Source organism: Cydia fagiglandana, chromosome 26 (genome assembly GCF_963556715.1).
Source record: "Cydia fagiglandana chromosome 26, ilCydFagi1.1, whole genome shotgun sequence".
NCBI classification, from domain to species: Eukaryota; Metazoa; Arthropoda; class Insecta; order Lepidoptera; family Tortricidae; genus Cydia; species Cydia fagiglandana.
This window is the reverse complement of record NC_085957.1, coordinates 10,013,609-10,031,142: the sequence shown is the minus strand read 5'-3', so window position 1 is coordinate 10,031,142 and position 17,534 is coordinate 10,013,609. Positions and strand designations below refer to the sequence as shown.

The window sequence follows — 17,534 nt, the reverse complement described above, 5'->3', positions numbered from 1 at the left end:
CTCTATAGCATAGAGAAATAAATGAGTGCTAACTCCATACAAAGATAAACCTATTAATAAGAAGTTTTAACCGAGCATTGCGAAAACTTATTTATATAAAAATATTTTAAACTTTCGCGTTTTGAATACATATTAACTCACATTATAGACGGGTCTAACGCGAATTATATTCAATTACCTTGATTTACCGACGTTTCGACACAGGTTACACTGGTCGTGGTCGCGGCTGACTGATGTCCCAGCAAAGCAGCAGATGCAGCAGCTTATTTATATTAAAATGCAAGCTTAATAAGTATTAAGTTTTAAGCAAGTTTTAAACTTATTACCAATACGTTTTACCATACCTCCAATACAACTTTAAGTACCAAAATTGATGTATGGAGTGAGCGCTCTATTATCCTATTTCTCTATGCTTATATCCGCTCTTTAATTAGTATGATTCAGAGTCGAAAACGCGATTCAATTGCTCGTTAGCATGATTATTTGTATGTACAGTCGCCATCATATATATCGGAGCGGCCAAGGTGCTCACGAATATCTGAGCACGCCTCTATTGTCAAGGCGTTAGAGTGCATGTTCAGATATTGTGAACACCTTGGCCGCTCCGATATATCTGATGGCAACTGTATGTGATCTATTAAATAATCTGGCCGCGTAGCCAAAATGCCAATCGCTTACGCTCCGTAGCGATCGAAACGCAACCGTCACTGTCGCACTAATACGGAAGAGTGATAGAGAGACACAAAGCGTTTCGTTGTCGAAGCGATAGCGATTGTAACCTTGGCTAGGCCGGCTGATTATAGTGTGTAGCTTTCAAATAGAGCTCGACGGCTAATCCTATTGTCTATTGTTAAGTAAAACCGCACGTGCTACTTACCGGCAAAAAGGGGTCTTCATTATTCTATTTGGCACCTGAGCGCGGGCTAGTCCAACGCTCAAAAAACCAGTGTAGGTGCGCTCTCCGATAACGCGCCTTTGTTACGCATCTCGATGACACATTTTAGACTGGTTCTGTAGCGTTCGACTCGCCGGCACTCAGTAACCGAAGTACGTATCATGCAGGTGGTTGTGGCACGTGGCACGAGCGGTTTTACTTAACAATAGACAATAGGATTAGCTCGGGCTCTGTTACAAAACTACGAACTATAACAATAGACAATAGGATTAGCCGTCGAGCTCTATTTGAAAGCTACACACTATACCTAAAGCTTGTCTATTTGGCTGACTGTACACGTACAGACTGTACTTATGTTTAAATAAGTAGACGAATGAACATATTTGTGATAGTAAGATACTAATTCAATGTAAAGCACACACGTTGTAACATAAGCACACTTTTTAACTCTAATAAAAATATTAACTGATTCCCTTTTTACAAGCTTTTATTTAGTTTCACCTGACCGTTGTCTGTCTGTCTGTCTGTGTGTAATCAAATATTGCAAGTTAAATTTGATCCACTTCCCGGTTTCCGATTGAGCTGAAATTTTGCATACATGTATGAATCGGATGACAATGCAATATTATGGTGTCATCGAGCTGATCTGATGATGGAGACCGGAGGTGGACATAGGAACTCTGTGATAAAACAACGAAACCTAATTGTGTTTGGGGTTTTTAGAATTGTCTCGATGAGTATTAGTTGCCTGTGGAAAGAAAAGTATAGTTAGCGATAAAAGCTTGTACTTACCAAAAATTAAATTTTTGGCAAAAACTTGTTTATTTTATGGTTCTTTTCTTCCGAAAAACTACCGGGACGTTACCTAGTGTCAAAGAGAATTTGAAATAGAGGAATATTGTCAAAATAAATTATGTAGTCAGTATGTAGTACATTTACTGCCATCTTTCGACACAAACGATGAACACTTTTAGAATACCATTTGATTTTAATTCTTATTTTTTCATTGATATGTGTTAAATTTGTAAAATGTGAAGATGTATCGCCATCTCGAGAGTAGGCCAAAGCAAAGACATATGTCAATAAAACAAAAAATAGAAAAATCATCCGTTTATTAAACAATTAACAAACTGCATCCTTAAATTACATTTATCAATACTCTTAGTAAGCAACAATTTATTAAAACCTACAATTATTCTTAATTTTATAACACTTCAAACAGTAGATCAAACGGAACTGAGAAAAGGGATCTTAGGGCCTACCGCCACGTTCGAGGTGTTGCCTCCCTGTCACACTTACGTAAAAATTTACAAGTGCGACAGAGAGGCAATACGTCGTTGTTCGCGGTAGGCCCCCTTATGCGATCGGTATCAAAATCTGACTAGCAGAGCAGCAGAGGTCATTCTGAAATCTGGTTTTTAGAAAATTTTAAAATACACATTACATGTATTTAGTGCATAATTGTTTTCCATCGTATTTTATAGACATAGACATAGAAAAATTTTATTTAACACCACATTGAAAAATATTTACAGGCAATGCTACAAAACATTATATGCTTAGAATTAAACTTAAATAGGCAAAAAATATTATGTTTACATGTAGATATAATTTTTTTAAATTATATGTTAAAAAGGAGCGAACCTCAGCGTGTGTTGCAGCAGGCTTGCCTACTACAACGCTGGTGTTCAGGCCGACCCTTCGTACAATATGAATTTGCTTGCTGCTTGTCGGAAACTATGGCTAACACTATTTTAGATTGTGTAGAAGATAATATAGTTATGTGTATATATGATTGTTTGTGGATACATTTATAAGATTATACTGTATGATACTATGACATATGTGAAGGTAGGTTTAATGTTTAGGCTTAATATTTTCTCGGAAACGTTCGTATTTGTCATGCTACTTCAGTCAACCTCAGTACGTTTTGTACCGAGACTGACTGAAATAGCAAGGCACTTTTCCTACGTTTCCGTGAAAATACGATGAAAAATAATTATGCACTACATATGTACATTATCTTTTGAAAGTTTGGTGAGGCTTAGGGAATGCAATCCCGCATGAGGAACTCAATCCCGGTATTCCGCGGGATTGCCATTTTAAGTCCCGCGGGATCCCGGTATTTGCGGGATCCCGCAAGTTAGTATACAATTTTACGAATTAGTACTAAATTTGAAGGTTGAAAACAAAATGTAAACTAAAATTAGAAATAGTACATTTTGTATTAAAATAATACGGTATAATGACAGTAATCAAGAATTTAAGAACGTGTGTAAAGGCTTAATTAACGCGATTTCATAAGTCCTGTACCACTCGTGGCACACACAATGTTTTTCATCACACCTGTGAGGAAAAAAGAGGGAAAACGATAAAAAATCTGCCTAATTTCGGACGTACCTACATAACAAAATTCCCTGGGTACAAATTTAAGATTTACGGACCGCGTCGCCTACGTAAAATAACACCTTTTACGAGCAAGTGTGATGAAATAAATAGACAAATTCGGGCAAAATGCTCTTCCGTGTCATTACCCCTTTCCTCCATAGATGCATTTAGGCTCCGTGAAGAATTTTCGCCAGTAGGCACGTGCCCGAGCCTGTGTTCCTTGTAGTAACACGTAAGAACCACGTCGCTCTTCGATCCCGCAAATCCCGCGGGATCCCGCTTAATTTACGAGCGGGATTAATCCCGCAAATTGCATGCGGGATCCCGGTATTTCGGGATCCTGGTATCCCGGTATTGCATTCCCTAGTGAGGCTTTTTCACGTCGTCCCCAAAACTAATAAAATTTGTATAAAAAGAAAAGTTTAGACATCACTTTCTTTTTTAAATCAAGAGCATTCCTAATTCTGTAAACAAACGCTTAACCCAAAATTTACTTATTTATGATTTAAAAAAAAAACAAAAGTATTATTTTCACAAACTCACGTTGTACGTACAGGCCCCATTAAAATAGAAATAGACCAAGATATTGTTATTTTTACGTCATAATTTCGTAGAAGTTTGACGTTTAAAATAACACTCTCACTGCGTATGCTATCAAAATCGTTGCAGACTTAGAGTCAGACCGCGAAAAGTCTGCAGTGATTTTGATAGCCCACGCAGTGCAAGTGTCATTTTAAACGTCATACTTCTATGTAATTATGACGTATAAATACTTGCTCTGCGTGGGCTATCAAAATCGCTGCAGACTTGATGTAACTCTATCTTGATCTAACTCAACAATATCTTTGTACGAATAAGGTCGTGAGGAAGTGAATAGTCGACAGATATACAATATATTATTTATGCTTCTAAGTCCCGACATCATTTTAAAAGAACGAAATCAAATTGAATTTTAAACATGGAATAAACGAAGTTACCAAATTCAAAACTGCAATAATGACTCTGGGACTGAGTACAGTCGTAGATATATCAGAGGCTGAGGTGCTCAAAAACATCGGAATACGCACTCTAACGCCTTGACAATAGAGGCGTGTTCAGATATTTGTGAAACGTAAATTAATATAAATTAAACAGATTAAAATAAAAGCGATTAATTATTTATACATAACAAAAGTTGATGAGGTAATTATTCGTCATCGCATACTTTTATTAAACATTTTTCTATAAAAACGTTCAGTCTTCAACATTTAGACATTTTACAGGCCAATTTGAATTTTAGTTATTCGATCTGATTCCCATATGATAGTGATCAAATCAGTATCGAATCAATAAAACTCGAATTGGCCTGTAGTCATTTGAAACAAGTGTGATACAATACATAGTGTCCTGCTAAACCACACAGAATCGAAATGTGCAGTGCGCAAAATGTACTTTTTATATTACCATCATGAAATGGATTCAGCGATTTCACTTTCGTTAACGCTTTGATTACTTACTTTTGTGTTATCGTCTCTACTATTAACAAGGACAATATTTTTATCTGACGAATCAACTGTAACGTTGTCTTCACTTGAATTAGATCCAGTAATATCTTTAACATTACCATCTCGATCTATAACTTTTGTCTTATCTTCAGCTTCTATATTCACTTGTGTGCTATTATTGTCTGAAGATTCGACTTGTACAATATTCTTATCTGACGCAACTGCAACTTTGTCTTTAATTGCGTTAGATTCAGTAAGTTCGTTTGAACCATTATTAATTTTAATAACTTTTGTCTCAACGTCAGTATCCAAATTTACTTGAGTGCTATTATTGTCAGATGATTCGACTAGTCCATTACTATTCGAATTCGTTTCAGTAATGTCTTTAAAGTTGTTTCCAACTCGACTATTTACTTTAGTATTATCATCAGCAAGGTCTGTATCCATCATTGTGTCATTATCTGATGAATCAATTGTTACATTAACTTTACTTGAATTTGGTTCAGTAATTTCTTCCAAATCATTGCTACTTTGGCTTGTAATATCTATATTATCTTGTTTACTACTGTTATTTGAAGAGTCAACATTCTCCGCTATTTCAATACAGCTTGAAACCTCACAATCATTTTCTTTTCTTAAATTAGAATCATTTTTTACATCCTCACTCGTGCTCACCAACGTAGACTGATCTTTTTCGCTAGCGTAATAAGTTTCGTACGTTTTGACATCGTTGGGCTGATATTCTTCTACTAGCACTTCTTGTAAATTAAAAGACTTTGCGTGGTTTTTCTTAATGTGATACGGCAAACCCATTAACGTAAATTGGAAGCCACAGAGCTTGCACTCGATGTATTCTTTTGGATCCAAAGGAGTGTGTTTCACTATATGTTTGTGGCATGTTATTCGTCTATTAAAGTATACATTGCATTGAGCACATTTGTACAATGAGTGTGCGATATTTGAAGCTTTTGTGGTGTTCGGTTCTTCCTTGTGAGGTTTTTTAGGTTCAATCTTTTCTGTAGACCCGATTGCTTCTTTAGATTCTAGTTTGGAGCTATCTAGCACTTCTTTAGGTTCTACTTTAGAACTAGAATCTAGTACTTCTTTAGGTTCTACTATAGAACTAGAATCTAGTACTTCTTTAGGTACTGGTTTAGAACTAGACTCTAAAGAAGTATCTTTCTTAATTTCCTTTTTGATCTGTACTTTGCGTTGAATCCAATTGGGGTCTAAATCAGTAAGAGTTAAAATAACAAAATCTTCCTTTTTGAAATTGTACTTCTCGTGAATTAATTTGTGTCGTTTCAGACTGTAACTGGTGAAAGCAATGTCGCATACTTCGCATTTCGAATCGGCGTCAGGAATGCATTCTTTATGTTTCTCCAGGCTGGCCTGGGTTAGGTAATGCACATTGCAAACTGTACATTTGTACAGTTTATTATCATATCTATCTAGTATATCTTTCTTCGGATTCTTCGGTTTAGGCGGAGTTTCGTCGTCTGGAGTTTCTGGTCTAATATTGTCAGGACTTTCAGGTATTTTGACACAGTCAGACAAAGATAAAATGACGACATCTTCTCTTTTGAAATTATGTTTCTCGTGGATTGCCTTGTGACGACACAGACTTTTTTTGGTGAAGCTAAGATCACATATCTCACATTTGAATCCCTCGGTAGGTTTGCAATCATGGTTTAGTATGGTTGTCTTGTTTAAGTAATGCAAATTGCAGCCTGTGCATTTGTACAATGGATGTTCCTTTGGGTCAAATGGAGTTGGGCTTAATTTTCTTTCTGTTTCATTGTCAGGGGTCTGAGGTGCTTGTACATCTTCTACGATAGTCATGGACAAAGCCACCCCATGACCATGTTGTCTATTGTGATCCCTGATATTTTTAGAAGCGAATTTAACATTGCATTCGTCACATTCTTCAGTAAGCTCCTTACTGCATCTGTCTTCAAGGTGCGTTAGCAGGGTACCCTCATCAGTGAAAAGCAACATACACTTTACGCACCTATATACTGTAACTGACACTGGTACTTTCGGAATCACCACTTCTTCTTTCTTCACTTTAGGTTTTACTATTTCCTCTTTATGAACAGGTTTAGGAAATTTACTGTTAACACCAAAAATGAGTTCTCTAATGTTAAATTCCTTGATCTTCAGTTTCTTATGCTGCCACGCCACGTGTCTCATGATGGATTTAGCCGGGAACTTACGTTTGCATATCTTGCAAGTCTCCGCTACTGTACTGCCGCAGTCAGTACGCTTCGTTATATGATTTCGAGCACTAGATCGTCTTAAGAAATGGATGTCGCAAGATTTACACTTGTAAAGAATATTCGGATGTAGACCGCGTTCGATTTCAGGAATTGTCTCATCAGGAATTTTAACTATTACGTAGCAGTCGGTTTTAAGCTTATTGTTGCGCTCGTGATCGACCATGTGGGTCGCCAGGCTAGTTGTGTCGAAGGCCAGGCCGCACTTGACACATTTCTTCCCGCAGAATGTCCCGGTACATTTGGCTTTGTGGGGGAACGCTGCTGTCTTGTGGTAGAACAAAACGTGACATAAACCGCACTTGTACAATGTCTTTTTGTTCGGCGTTATAATATTGAATGTTCCGGTATTGTGTATATTTTGAGCGTGGTGCTTGCAAAGATGGTTGACGACTTCTATGGGGTCGAAAACCAAAGCGCATTGGCTGCATTTCTCTCGTATAACTGTGCTGCAATTTTTAGCTTTGTAATGTCTCTCGATAGCTTTCAGGGATGTGAAATGTAAACCGCAAAAGCATTTATACAGTTTCGGTCTTTGATCTGTACTATCGTTTTTGTTTTGCGTATTGTCTACAGCACCTTTTTCTTTCTTTACTGGACTTTGCTTTTTGATATTAATTACTTTACCATCTTTATTGACAGTTTTAGTTATCACATTATTTCTCGAGAACGTGTACTTTTTATGAAGCATTTTATGGTTTGCAAAATGCCTTGCACTATGAAAGACGCCACATTCGGTGCACTGTCTCTTAGGTAAGTTATTGCACGCGTGTTTCGGAAAATTTCTCAGATGTGCAACACACACCTGACATTCAGCGCACTTATAAAACACAAACGACTTAAGAGGCGCACTATTCTGACTCAATTTAGGAGTTGTAGGTTCAATTTCGTCGTCTATGAATGATATCTTATTCCTACTCCCATGGTTTTCAGTGTCATATGACATGATCGTTTTATTCGCTTCAGCGTCATTTGCGTCATTGAAAGAGACGATTCTGAAGGACTGTAGTCCAAGACCAGTAGTCTCATGGATCCTTTCATGTTCTTCGCAATCGCGTCTGATAGCAAAAGTCATCTCACAAACGGAGCAGGGGATTTTGTGGGCTTTACAGCAGTTTGCGAGTTTGACGTGGTAGACTATAGTATCAGCAACCACACAGTTCTGGCACTTCTCGCATTTATACAGGGTGTATTCCGGGGGTCCTTGTTGGATCAGCTTCATTTTGACGCATCTATTCCCGCCGTATATGCTCCGGCTGACAATCTGTGACTTCCGCTCTTCAGGCAAATCTATAAAGTCAAACCACTTGTCGGAAAACAGGTTGTAATGTTCGTATTTCAAGACCTGGAAGGTTTTCTTGCTGACCTTATTTTCGGCGTGCAGTTCTAAATGGCGCTTGTAACACTCGCTGTCAAATTTCATGTCGCATTTCTCGCATTTCCTTATGACCACTCCATAGTTTTCCATGTTGGTGAGGTGGTTTTGACAGTGCTCTACGACTTTATCGTATGAATCTGTGAAAGTGTCGCAAATAGCGCAGAGGTAGAGTATATTCCATAGAGCAGTAAGCGACTGGTATTTCATCAACAAATCTGGTAACTTCTTTAGAGGTGATTTCGTCTCCTTTTTGGTCAATTTTTGCATTGGTGACTTTGTGTCATTTTGAGATGTACTCTGTAACATATCAGTGATATTTTTCACCTGACGGGGGATAACGTAGTCATGTATTCGCAAATGTGTGTCAAACAGATCTGTCTGTATTTTCTTCTGACATGTCTGACAGGTAGTGCTGTCTGTTTCTTTGCATTTATGAACACGCCTGGCCACCTTAGTCAAGAAGTTCACTTTGCAAGTCTTGCACGCATGGAGTGTCTGAACTGGTTTTAACTTCTTAGAATCCGACAGCTTAACAAAAGTGATGTCGGCAATTGACAGGTTTGGTATTTTTACGTGCAAGGACATATGGGTTGTATGATATGCTGCTTTCAAATATATTCCACAAATTTTACAAAATGCGATACCCCCTTTTGATCTTTCTTTGCAGCTTCCACTTGTATGTACTACAGATTTGTTTCCCAAATATGCTTTGCAAAACTGACAATAGTACAAAATGAGATTATCCCAATTGCTCTTCCTTCTTTTTAGTGGAACAACTGGCAATTCTAATTTTCTTTTCAGTCCTTTTCTCGGTGTCTCACTCTCAATCTTAACTTTCACGGGGCTTCTTATTTCTTCAACAACTTCAGTTTTGATTTTTTTCGGACCTACTGCCTTGGAAGATATATAATCTATTTTGATAAAGTCATCTCTAGTGAAGTCTCCTTGCTTGTGTTTGCTGTCATGATTGGCTTTGGAATGTATATCAATTGGCAATCTACATTCATTGCAGTAATATGAAGCGGCATCACTGCAGCCACCGTTAACATGCTTCCAGAATTTGTCTTCCTCAAAACAGACAAAGCAATTCGGACACTGGCAAAGGATCCGGACGATCATTTCTAAATACACTACGTACACTTTAAAGTTGTGGGCATTTAACATTTTGTGTTGATACTCGTGTGCTGCTTTTTCTGAACTCTTGAACACTCGCTGGCAGAGCGGGCAGGCCCAGTCCCGAATGTTAGAGGATGTTTCACACACGACGGAGTGTTGGCAAGCCCCGGTGCAAGTCAAAAAGTGAACGGAACACCTATTGCATTTAAATAATGTTGACTTTGAAACTAATACAGGTCTGTCTTCATCGATCTCTTTTTTAATGATAGCTTTTATCAAGTTTGGTTTCACTTTGACGGGTACTTTCTCCAAGTCAGGATTTGCTATAACTTTGTTTGTTTTGTTAACTAATTTGACGAAAATCCGTTTCCTTTTCATCCTGGTCGGATGTTTCTGTCTATGCTTCTTTACTCCATACTCAGTTGTAAAAATCTCATTACACAACAGACATTTGAACCTAACTTTTGTATCTGTCAACTTGATCTTATTAGGCTGCTTCAGATTTTCACTTTTATCCATAGGTTTGGATCCTAATATAATCCGGTTTGGTACTGGCGTCACTGAAGTTACCACTTTATTTGGAGAGTTAACAGTAACATTTGAAATTTTACTAGTTGTAGATTTGACAGCTTTACCGAGTGTAACATTTGAATTCTTACTAGTAGATTTAACAGCTTTTGGTATATTTTTGACAACATTTAAGGGTTTAGGTTTCGCTGCCGGCCCAACAGTCCTATCATCTTTAGTTGGCGTTTTATCATTCAATGGCAGCAATTCATACAAATGTTTTACTAAAGACGTATCATTCGGGAAATACATATTGCAATGGTTGCAGACCCTCCAACTTTTGAAGTCACTAGAGTTCATAGTTTTCGGATCAACCTGATGGATGTTTCTGTAATGTCTTAATAGGTTAGATTTGCCAGTGGTACCTTTGAATTGGAAATGGCATATTTTGCAAGTGCTATCATTATTTACTATTATTACGTTACTAGGTTTAGCTGTGCTTTTGAATGCCTTATTTCTCTCCGGACTTGGCTGCTTATCCGTAGCTACAAGGAAGGAATGGGCGATCATTTTATGGGCATCTAATGCGTTGACCGTTGCGAAGAGAGTTTCACATATTTTGCAATAGCAATCGCTTCTGTTCAAGATAGGTCCCCAATCGTCTAAAACTAGTGACATGTTGTAATTATATTCCACTTCCCTTACTTGGCTGCCGCTCGGAGTATCCAGGTCTTGAGGTAGTTGGGCCGGTTTGCTGCCGAGTATAATTTTGCCGAATCTGAACTCGTCTGCATTTACTATGTCTTCTTGGGGTTCTATCTTTATTTCCACTTTGTCTTGGTCCCACGTCCACTGGGTCTCGTGGTTTGGGTCTTCATAATTTGACTCTGGAACATAAATAACTTTGCTATTACTTTTTTTTTTAAATGCAATTTACTAAACGGTCTTTCAATATTGGACCAATTGGGCCGTTCTGGACATCCACTGTAGGACATATTTTAAATCGCGAAAAAATTTACTATATTTAAAGTCATAACCACTTCAGTTACATATCAGTCTAAGTCGGCAAAACATAATGAAGTCTTTACTAGCGAGTAAATAATACTTTATTTCTATGTAACATTCAGAATCTTTCAATTGGTATACCAAGACTAGTATCAGACATGGTCTTTTAACTCACAAAAATGTGAGAACAGTAAAAACCGCTTTAAAGGGTTCTGAAGGGACCACGTAAGAACTGCCAAAAGGAGTTTCAAGCCGAAAAGCGCACCATGGAAAAATCCATGAAATCAAACTGCTAAATCGCAGTATGATTTGACCTTCCAACCAGGAGGCGTCCTCAGTGTGATTGACCTGGGTTCCTCAGGATAGTCAGGATATTTCCTATCACCGAAAAGTGGCTGGTAAAAATAAATATAAATAAAGGCCAGCGCAAACCGGCGGAGCGCAGCGCAGATCACCGAGGAGCATTTACGCACACCGGCGAGGTAAAACCCCCGACACACCGCGAGCGCCCGCACAGCCCGGCGCTGGCGGTCGGCGCACCAGGGAGCACTTCGGCGCAGGCCGGGGGATGCCGCGGCATGCCTCGGCGCAGGCCGGGGGACGCCGCGGCATGCCGCCGCGTGTACTCTATCACTAGGGATTAGTGACTAGTATGCACGAGTTCTACCCCGTCGTCCCGGCGCTACTCCGGCTCAGTCGGGAGGCCTCGCCGCATACCGCAATCCTCCGTGATGCTCCGAGGGGTCTCAAAGCATTTAAATTTATACCTGAAGGTAATTAAAATAGGGAGGAAATACATTGATAATTTTAAAGTGATCTGCGCTGTGCTCCGCCGGTTTGCACAGGCCTTTAATATATAGAAATATGATGCTCATAGTGGGCACTTTCACATTTTATAACTGCAAAGTCTGTCAGCGTCAGCTTAGGTGAACTAGTAATGCGTACCTTCATACTCAACCTCCAGAGGCTCAGACTTGACGATGAAGGAGTCGGGCTGGACAGAGGTGTCAGGCTGCTCATGGCGCCGGCGCAGACTCTCCAGCACGTCATGCTCCTCGATGTCTATGTCATCCGCCATTGTTGTCAGCTGTCAAAACAAAAGATAATTTTACCAAGAGGCTATGTGAAAATTTACTACTAGATTGCATGCTCACATTACTGAACCTAAGCAATTAAAACTGCACGAGGCCACGCTTATTAGGTTTAATTTAATAAATAATTGAAGAAATAGGTTTTTACCATATTTTTATTACATAAATATTTAAATTTGGCCAGATACCTTCGTTTTTTTAGCATTAGAAATAAGGTAAACAATCTTGATGTGTCTTTTAATTGAAAAACACATTTTAAAAATAAGTTACGGTAAATATGTAACAATTATGAATCTAATACGATCATTTATATTCTTCTGCTTTCATAAATGATAGTTACTGATTTTTAATAAGCGTTTTTCAATTAAAAGACATGCCAGCTTACCTTCTTCCAAGTTCTTTCTAATGCTAAAAAAAACGAACTATAGAAACAAATATTAGGCACCTAATTTTAGCACTAATCTTCTTGAAGAGATTACTGACGCTCACCGCGCACGCGAGTTTAGTAAACATAACAGCGATAGCGAAAGTGTCCTCAATTGCTTAACATTACACATTCGTTCTCGATTATACGGTGGGTACACCATGTCCTAATTAAAATTACTGCTTTGACAAATTCTTTGAAAACACGGATCCTGTTACATTACCTATCTTGCAAAATTAATTATTAAGCGTTTTCTGACTGTTTTCGATAAGGGTTCTTGTTTCAAATATCATACGTCGTATTGTCATTTTTTGTTTGTAAAATCCTGTCTTGGTATGGAGTTCTCCCATTCTTTATCAAGCTGTAGGAGACGAATCACAAACCAGGGTTTCTAATAAAACCAATTGTTGATATCCTCCGATCCTTAAGAAAGTTTGGTTATAATATAAGCTGATAAACTCACATAGTAAATTAGCTGTTGATGTTATGGTACTAACGACGTTAGTAATACGGGCACCATCACGTATCTATGTTAAGGATATTTCAATGATAAAAGCTCCAGCTATTCAATTTAACCGAAATAATTATCATGAAAAAGGTTTCGAAAAATCCGAGAAGGGTACACCGTGGGTACACACACAAGTTTTTTTTAAGGGTTGATTGACGTTGATGTCCGTATTGTTGATTTGGTCCAATAAAGGCTCGCATAATTAAACGCGTTGTTACTTTATATTGTATATTATGTTATATTTATTTTAGGGATATGAATTATGAGTCTATGTGCAAAATTTCATCAAAATTAATGTAGTATTCTCGTAAGTTTTTATAGTTGGACGCGTTTAAAAAATGATCTCGAACATACCTGCTTTTGGCGCCTTTTCTAATGTCACATTGGTTTGTCAATCGTATCAAACTTTTTTTTATTATTTACTATATTTCGTAGAAAAAGTAGAAAAGTAAACGAATGGATTGATAATACTTTTGTTTATAAAAGTTATTTAGTGACTAGTGCTTTCCATATTACATTTCTTTCTAATTTCATACAATTGGTTGAAACATGGCAAGAACAAAAGCATCTGCCGGTGCCAAAGGTAACACTGCATTTCACTTGTAATTTCGACTAATTTTCTTATTTATCTTGTGATGCCTATAATGTAATCTGTATTGTTTTAGTGGCGTCCGGAAAAAGTAGTAAAGCAAGATGTAGCGTAGCAATACCCGCTAGCTCGTCAGGATCTTCAGGTTGGTCCAAATTTATTTACAAATATTGCCGTTTTTAGAAGTTTGAGGTTACTGATATGGTATCTTTGTGCAGGCAGCAGTGAGCGGGCGGGACGGAGCGGCGGCGGCGGTGGAGGCAACTCGGTGTGTCCACGGGAGACCCCCAAGTGGCAGAGACCCATCACCAATTTCTTCATATGCAAAGAACCTGATCGGGGATCTGATAATGAGGATGAAGGGGTTGAAGGTATATGCTTATTAGTAGTAGGAACTTTTCTGTTCTTTTATGTTATTTTTATTTTCTTTCTTAATAGATTTTTTTTAGTTGTCTATTCTATGTTGGTTATTGGTGCAAAAACCTCTATAAATGAAAATGCAAAATGCCATAGACAGAAAGTAAATAGCCATGAGACTTATGTGATTTTTTTTAACACAAAAAATTTAAATCTTTCCCGCTATAACAAAATATATATGGACAAGGAAATTAGACATATTGATATTTTTTATTTTTGGCTATATTAGAATCATAAATATGGGGTCATCCATTAATTACATCAAACAAATTTGAAGATTTTTTAATCCCTCCCCTCTCCTTGTCACACCTGGTCACATTGGGTTTACCCCTCTCCCACCTAAATGTGTGACGTAATTAATGGATGAGCCCTATTTCCTACATGATTTCAAACCCCATGTATGTTTTAGCAACTAGCTCAAAGCCGAAGGCACCAAAACCAATAGAAGGGTCGGATGAGGAACAGCAGGCTGAAGAGAAACCGAAGAACAAGGAACTGGACGAGAGTATTGAACTGGAGCCCTTAACAGGTATTTAAATAAAACCACAGAATTTGATAGAGTCAGGCCGAGAAAAGTCTGCAGCGGATTTGATAGCCCACGCAGGACAAGTGTTATTTTAAACATCAAACTTCTATGAAATTATGATATATAAATAACACTTGCAGTGTGTGGGCTACCCAATCCGCTGCAGACTTTTCTTGGTCCGACTCTAACAATAATTTAAAAAAACCGGGCAAGTGCGAGTCGGACTCGCGCACGAAGGGTTCCGTACCATAATGAAAAAAAAACAAAAACAAAAAAAAGCAAAAATAAACGGTCACCCCTCCAAGTACTGACCACTCCCGACGTTGCTTAACTTTGGTCAAAAATCACGTTTGTTGTATGGGAGCCCCATTTAAATCTTTATTTTATTCTGTTTTTAGTATTTGTTGTTATAGCGGCAACAGAAATACATCATCTGTGAAAATTTCAACTGTCTAGCTATCACGGTTCGTGAGATACAGCCTGGTGACAGACGGACGGACGGACGGACGGACGGACGGACAGCGAAGTCTTAGTAATAGGGTCCCGTTTTACCCTTTGGGTACGGAACCCTAAAAAAGAGAAACCTTGGCCTTGGCTTGGTTTGGCCTTGGGTGAGACTTGAACTCACTCATGGCCTCTGGTTCGTCTCACTAAAGACAGTAAAGATTTATGGACATAGGGTGTTGTTGATACACACTCCTCCTTTCGGCTCAGCATTGCTCTGACCAATTATTAGGGTTGGCACAACTTGACGTCCTTTTGCGTGCACGACCACAGACAAGATACAAGACTTGAATTTTGATAACCCTAAATAGCCGAAAGGGATAGTGCGATAAATCAGATAGGGATAGCGTGATTTGTCCGTGAATCTCTGTCAAAGTTCGGTTTTGTAGGAAGTGTCCTACCTGTATGGTAGTACAGTCGCCATCAGATATATCCGAGCGGCCAAGGTGTTCACAATATCTGAACACGCACTCTAGCGCCTTGATAATAGAGGCGTGCTCAGATATTTGTGACCACCTTGGCCGCTCCGATATATCTGATGGCGACTGTACTATTATTTATTTTGTGCTTTTGCATTGTTATTTCAGGGGAAGACAGCCACAAAATAGAGGAATATTACCCTAAAGGGCCAAAGGGCAAGGGTAAGGGCAAGAAAACGAAGGGCAAAGAGAACGTTGACAGCAATGTAGAGAGACGAAACTCGGCCAAACGGGAACTGGAAGAGATCACTTTTGGGGAAGAGTCGGAACATGCTAGCAAAAGGGTTAAAGTTAATTGATAGGATAGTTACTATTTGAAAAATCTGACTGGTTCAGTACAAAATATAGTACATAGAGTTAGACCAAGAAAAGTCTGCAACGATTTTGATAGCACACGCAGTGCGAGTGTTATTTTAAACGTCAAACTTCTATGAAATTATGACGTATAAATAACTGCCACTGCGTATGCTATCAAAATCGTTGCAGACTTTTCTTGGTCTAACTCTATAACCTAGGGACCATTTTTTAAATAAATTAATAGATTTAGTACTAAAATTGTTTTGAATAAAAAATCCAAAAAATTCACGCAACATGAATTATAGCATAATTGTGCCATTCTCAACCAAAAGAGCATTTCCATATAGCTTCAATTTGGAATCAACCTTATCGACAAGCGACAATGTGGTACCTTTTGGCTGAGAACGTCACAATTGTTTCTTTTTTTTATTTCAGTACTATAATTAGATTTTTAGTTACTATAATTCTAAGTGTTCGATTATTATAAGAAACTATTATTAACTTGCTTACTTTTGTTAAGTTTCACATATTGACTGAAATATACGAAATGAAATGTATGAACTTCCAGTATGTAGTTTTATTTCTAACCAAGATAAAGGCCGAACCACACTAGAACATAATGCAGCATTGCTTCAGCTTTTACAGGCAACGCAAGCGATGTGACAGCTGACATACAGTACCATACATTACAACCGGACCAGCGTTGTGTCCCTGCAGTCGTGTTGTATACTGCTGTATCAGGCGTGGCTCACTCCGCGATTTCGTCGCGTCGCTACGCTACAAGTACATGCGGCCCACACCAATCTTGGTATCTAGCCATATCACAGAATAAATAATAGTACTACCGTACAGAAAGGAAGCTTCCTACAAAACCGAAGTTTGACAGCGGTTCAGGGTCGAATCATGCTATCCCTTTCTAATATATGGCACTATCCCTTTCGGCTATTTAGGGTTGTCAAAATTTAAGTGATTATCTTATCTGTGGTCGTGCACGCAAAAGGAAGTCAAGTGGTGCCAACCCTAAAAATTGCTCGGAGCAATGCTGAGCCGAGCGGAGCCGAGTTAGGCCGAAGTCAGGAGCTTCGCACCCCTGGCCATATTTAGTAGTTGCCGCACACCGCTACGGAACGGACGCCTGCTCGCGCTGGCGCCACCTAGCGGTCATATCTATCGTAATCGACGCGTTTTGTTAGAGTGAAGCTTCTGTACCTAGTACTATTATTTATTCTGTGGCTGTTCAAATAAGAGTTTAAAGATATTTCAAATAAAACCACATTTCAGATTACATATTTTATTGTACTACTAGTCCAATCGTAAAATGTTGTAGAAAAGTGGTAAAAACTGCAAAACCTTACAAAATGTCGGGTAAAATGTTAACGCTATTTATATTTTAATGCATTTCTTATTTTATTAGGCTCCTGGGCTATAACCGCGAAAATCGAAGTTCGCAAATTGCGGGGATTTTTCTCTGTCACTCTAATTACACCGTCGTTGGAGTAAAAGAGAAAGATCCCCGCAATTTGCGAATTTCGGTTTTCGCGGTAGCCGCTCTGTCTCAGCAGCAATAACGTGGATTTGATATTCCAGTGAAATCTGCATTTTTGCCAAAAGTGACTTCGGGTAAACTCGGGTCCGCTCGGCTCAGCATTG

General features: G+C 38.5%; 2 protein-coding genes across 3 annotated transcripts; one reads left to right on the top strand and one right to left on the bottom strand.

Moving 5' to 3' along the window:
- Positions 1 to 1,992: 1,992 nt before the first annotated feature.
- Positions 1,993 to 13,183, bottom strand: LOC134677678 (uncharacterized). Its single transcript, XM_063536139.1, has 3 exons — positions 13,028 to 13,183; positions 11,995 to 12,136; positions 1,993 to 10,931 (listed from the first exon to the last, which is right to left on the bottom strand). The coding sequence occupies exons 2-3, from the start codon at positions 12,125 to 12,127 to the stop codon at positions 4,729 to 4,731; spliced, it is 6,336 nt and encodes a 2,111-aa protein (XP_063392209.1). The 5' UTR covers positions 12,128 to 12,136; positions 13,028 to 13,183; the 3' UTR covers positions 1,993 to 4,728.
- Positions 13,184 to 13,499: 316 nt separating this feature from the next.
- Positions 13,500 to 16,451, top strand: LOC134677619 (PCNA-associated factor-like). 2 transcript variants are annotated; one of them, XM_063536083.1, is made up of 5 exons: positions 13,500 to 13,655; positions 13,738 to 13,810; positions 13,884 to 14,032; positions 14,488 to 14,607; positions 15,696 to 16,451. In XM_063536083.1, exons 1-5 carry the CDS (start codon positions 13,622 to 13,624, stop codon positions 15,884 to 15,886), a joined length of 567 nt encoding a protein of 188 aa, XP_063392153.1. In that variant the 5' UTR covers positions 13,500 to 13,621; the 3' UTR covers positions 15,887 to 16,451. The 2 variants fall into 2 exon arrangements, with proteins under 2 accessions (XP_063392153.1, XP_063392152.1); XM_063536082.1 differs by having other exon boundaries at positions 13,501 to 13,655; positions 13,738 to 13,806; positions 13,880 to 14,032.
- The last annotated feature ends 1,083 nt before the right edge of the window (positions 16,452 to 17,534 follow it).

Excerpts from the sequence above, each read along its gene's own strand:
- LOC134677678 (XM_063536139.1), bottom strand. The coding sequence starts at position 12,127 with ATGGCGGATGACATAGACATCGAGGAGCATGACGTGCTGGAGAGTCTG. Across the intron at positions 10,932-11,994 it reads TCTGGAGGTTGAGTATGAAG|AGTCAAATTATGAAGACCCA; the intron begins GTACGCATTACT and ends TTTATGTTCCAG.
- LOC134677619 (XM_063536083.1), top strand. The coding sequence starts at position 13,622 with ATGGCAAGAACAAAAGCATCTGCCGGTGCCAAAG. Across the intron at positions 13,811-13,883 it reads TCGTCAGGATCTTCAGGTTG|CAGTGAGCGGGCGGGACGGA; the intron begins GTCCAAATTTAT and ends TTGTGCAGGCAG. Across the intron at positions 14,033-14,487 it reads TGAGGATGAAGGGGTTGAAG|CAACTAGCTCAAAGCCGAAG; the intron begins GTATATGCTTAT and ends TGTATGTTTTAG.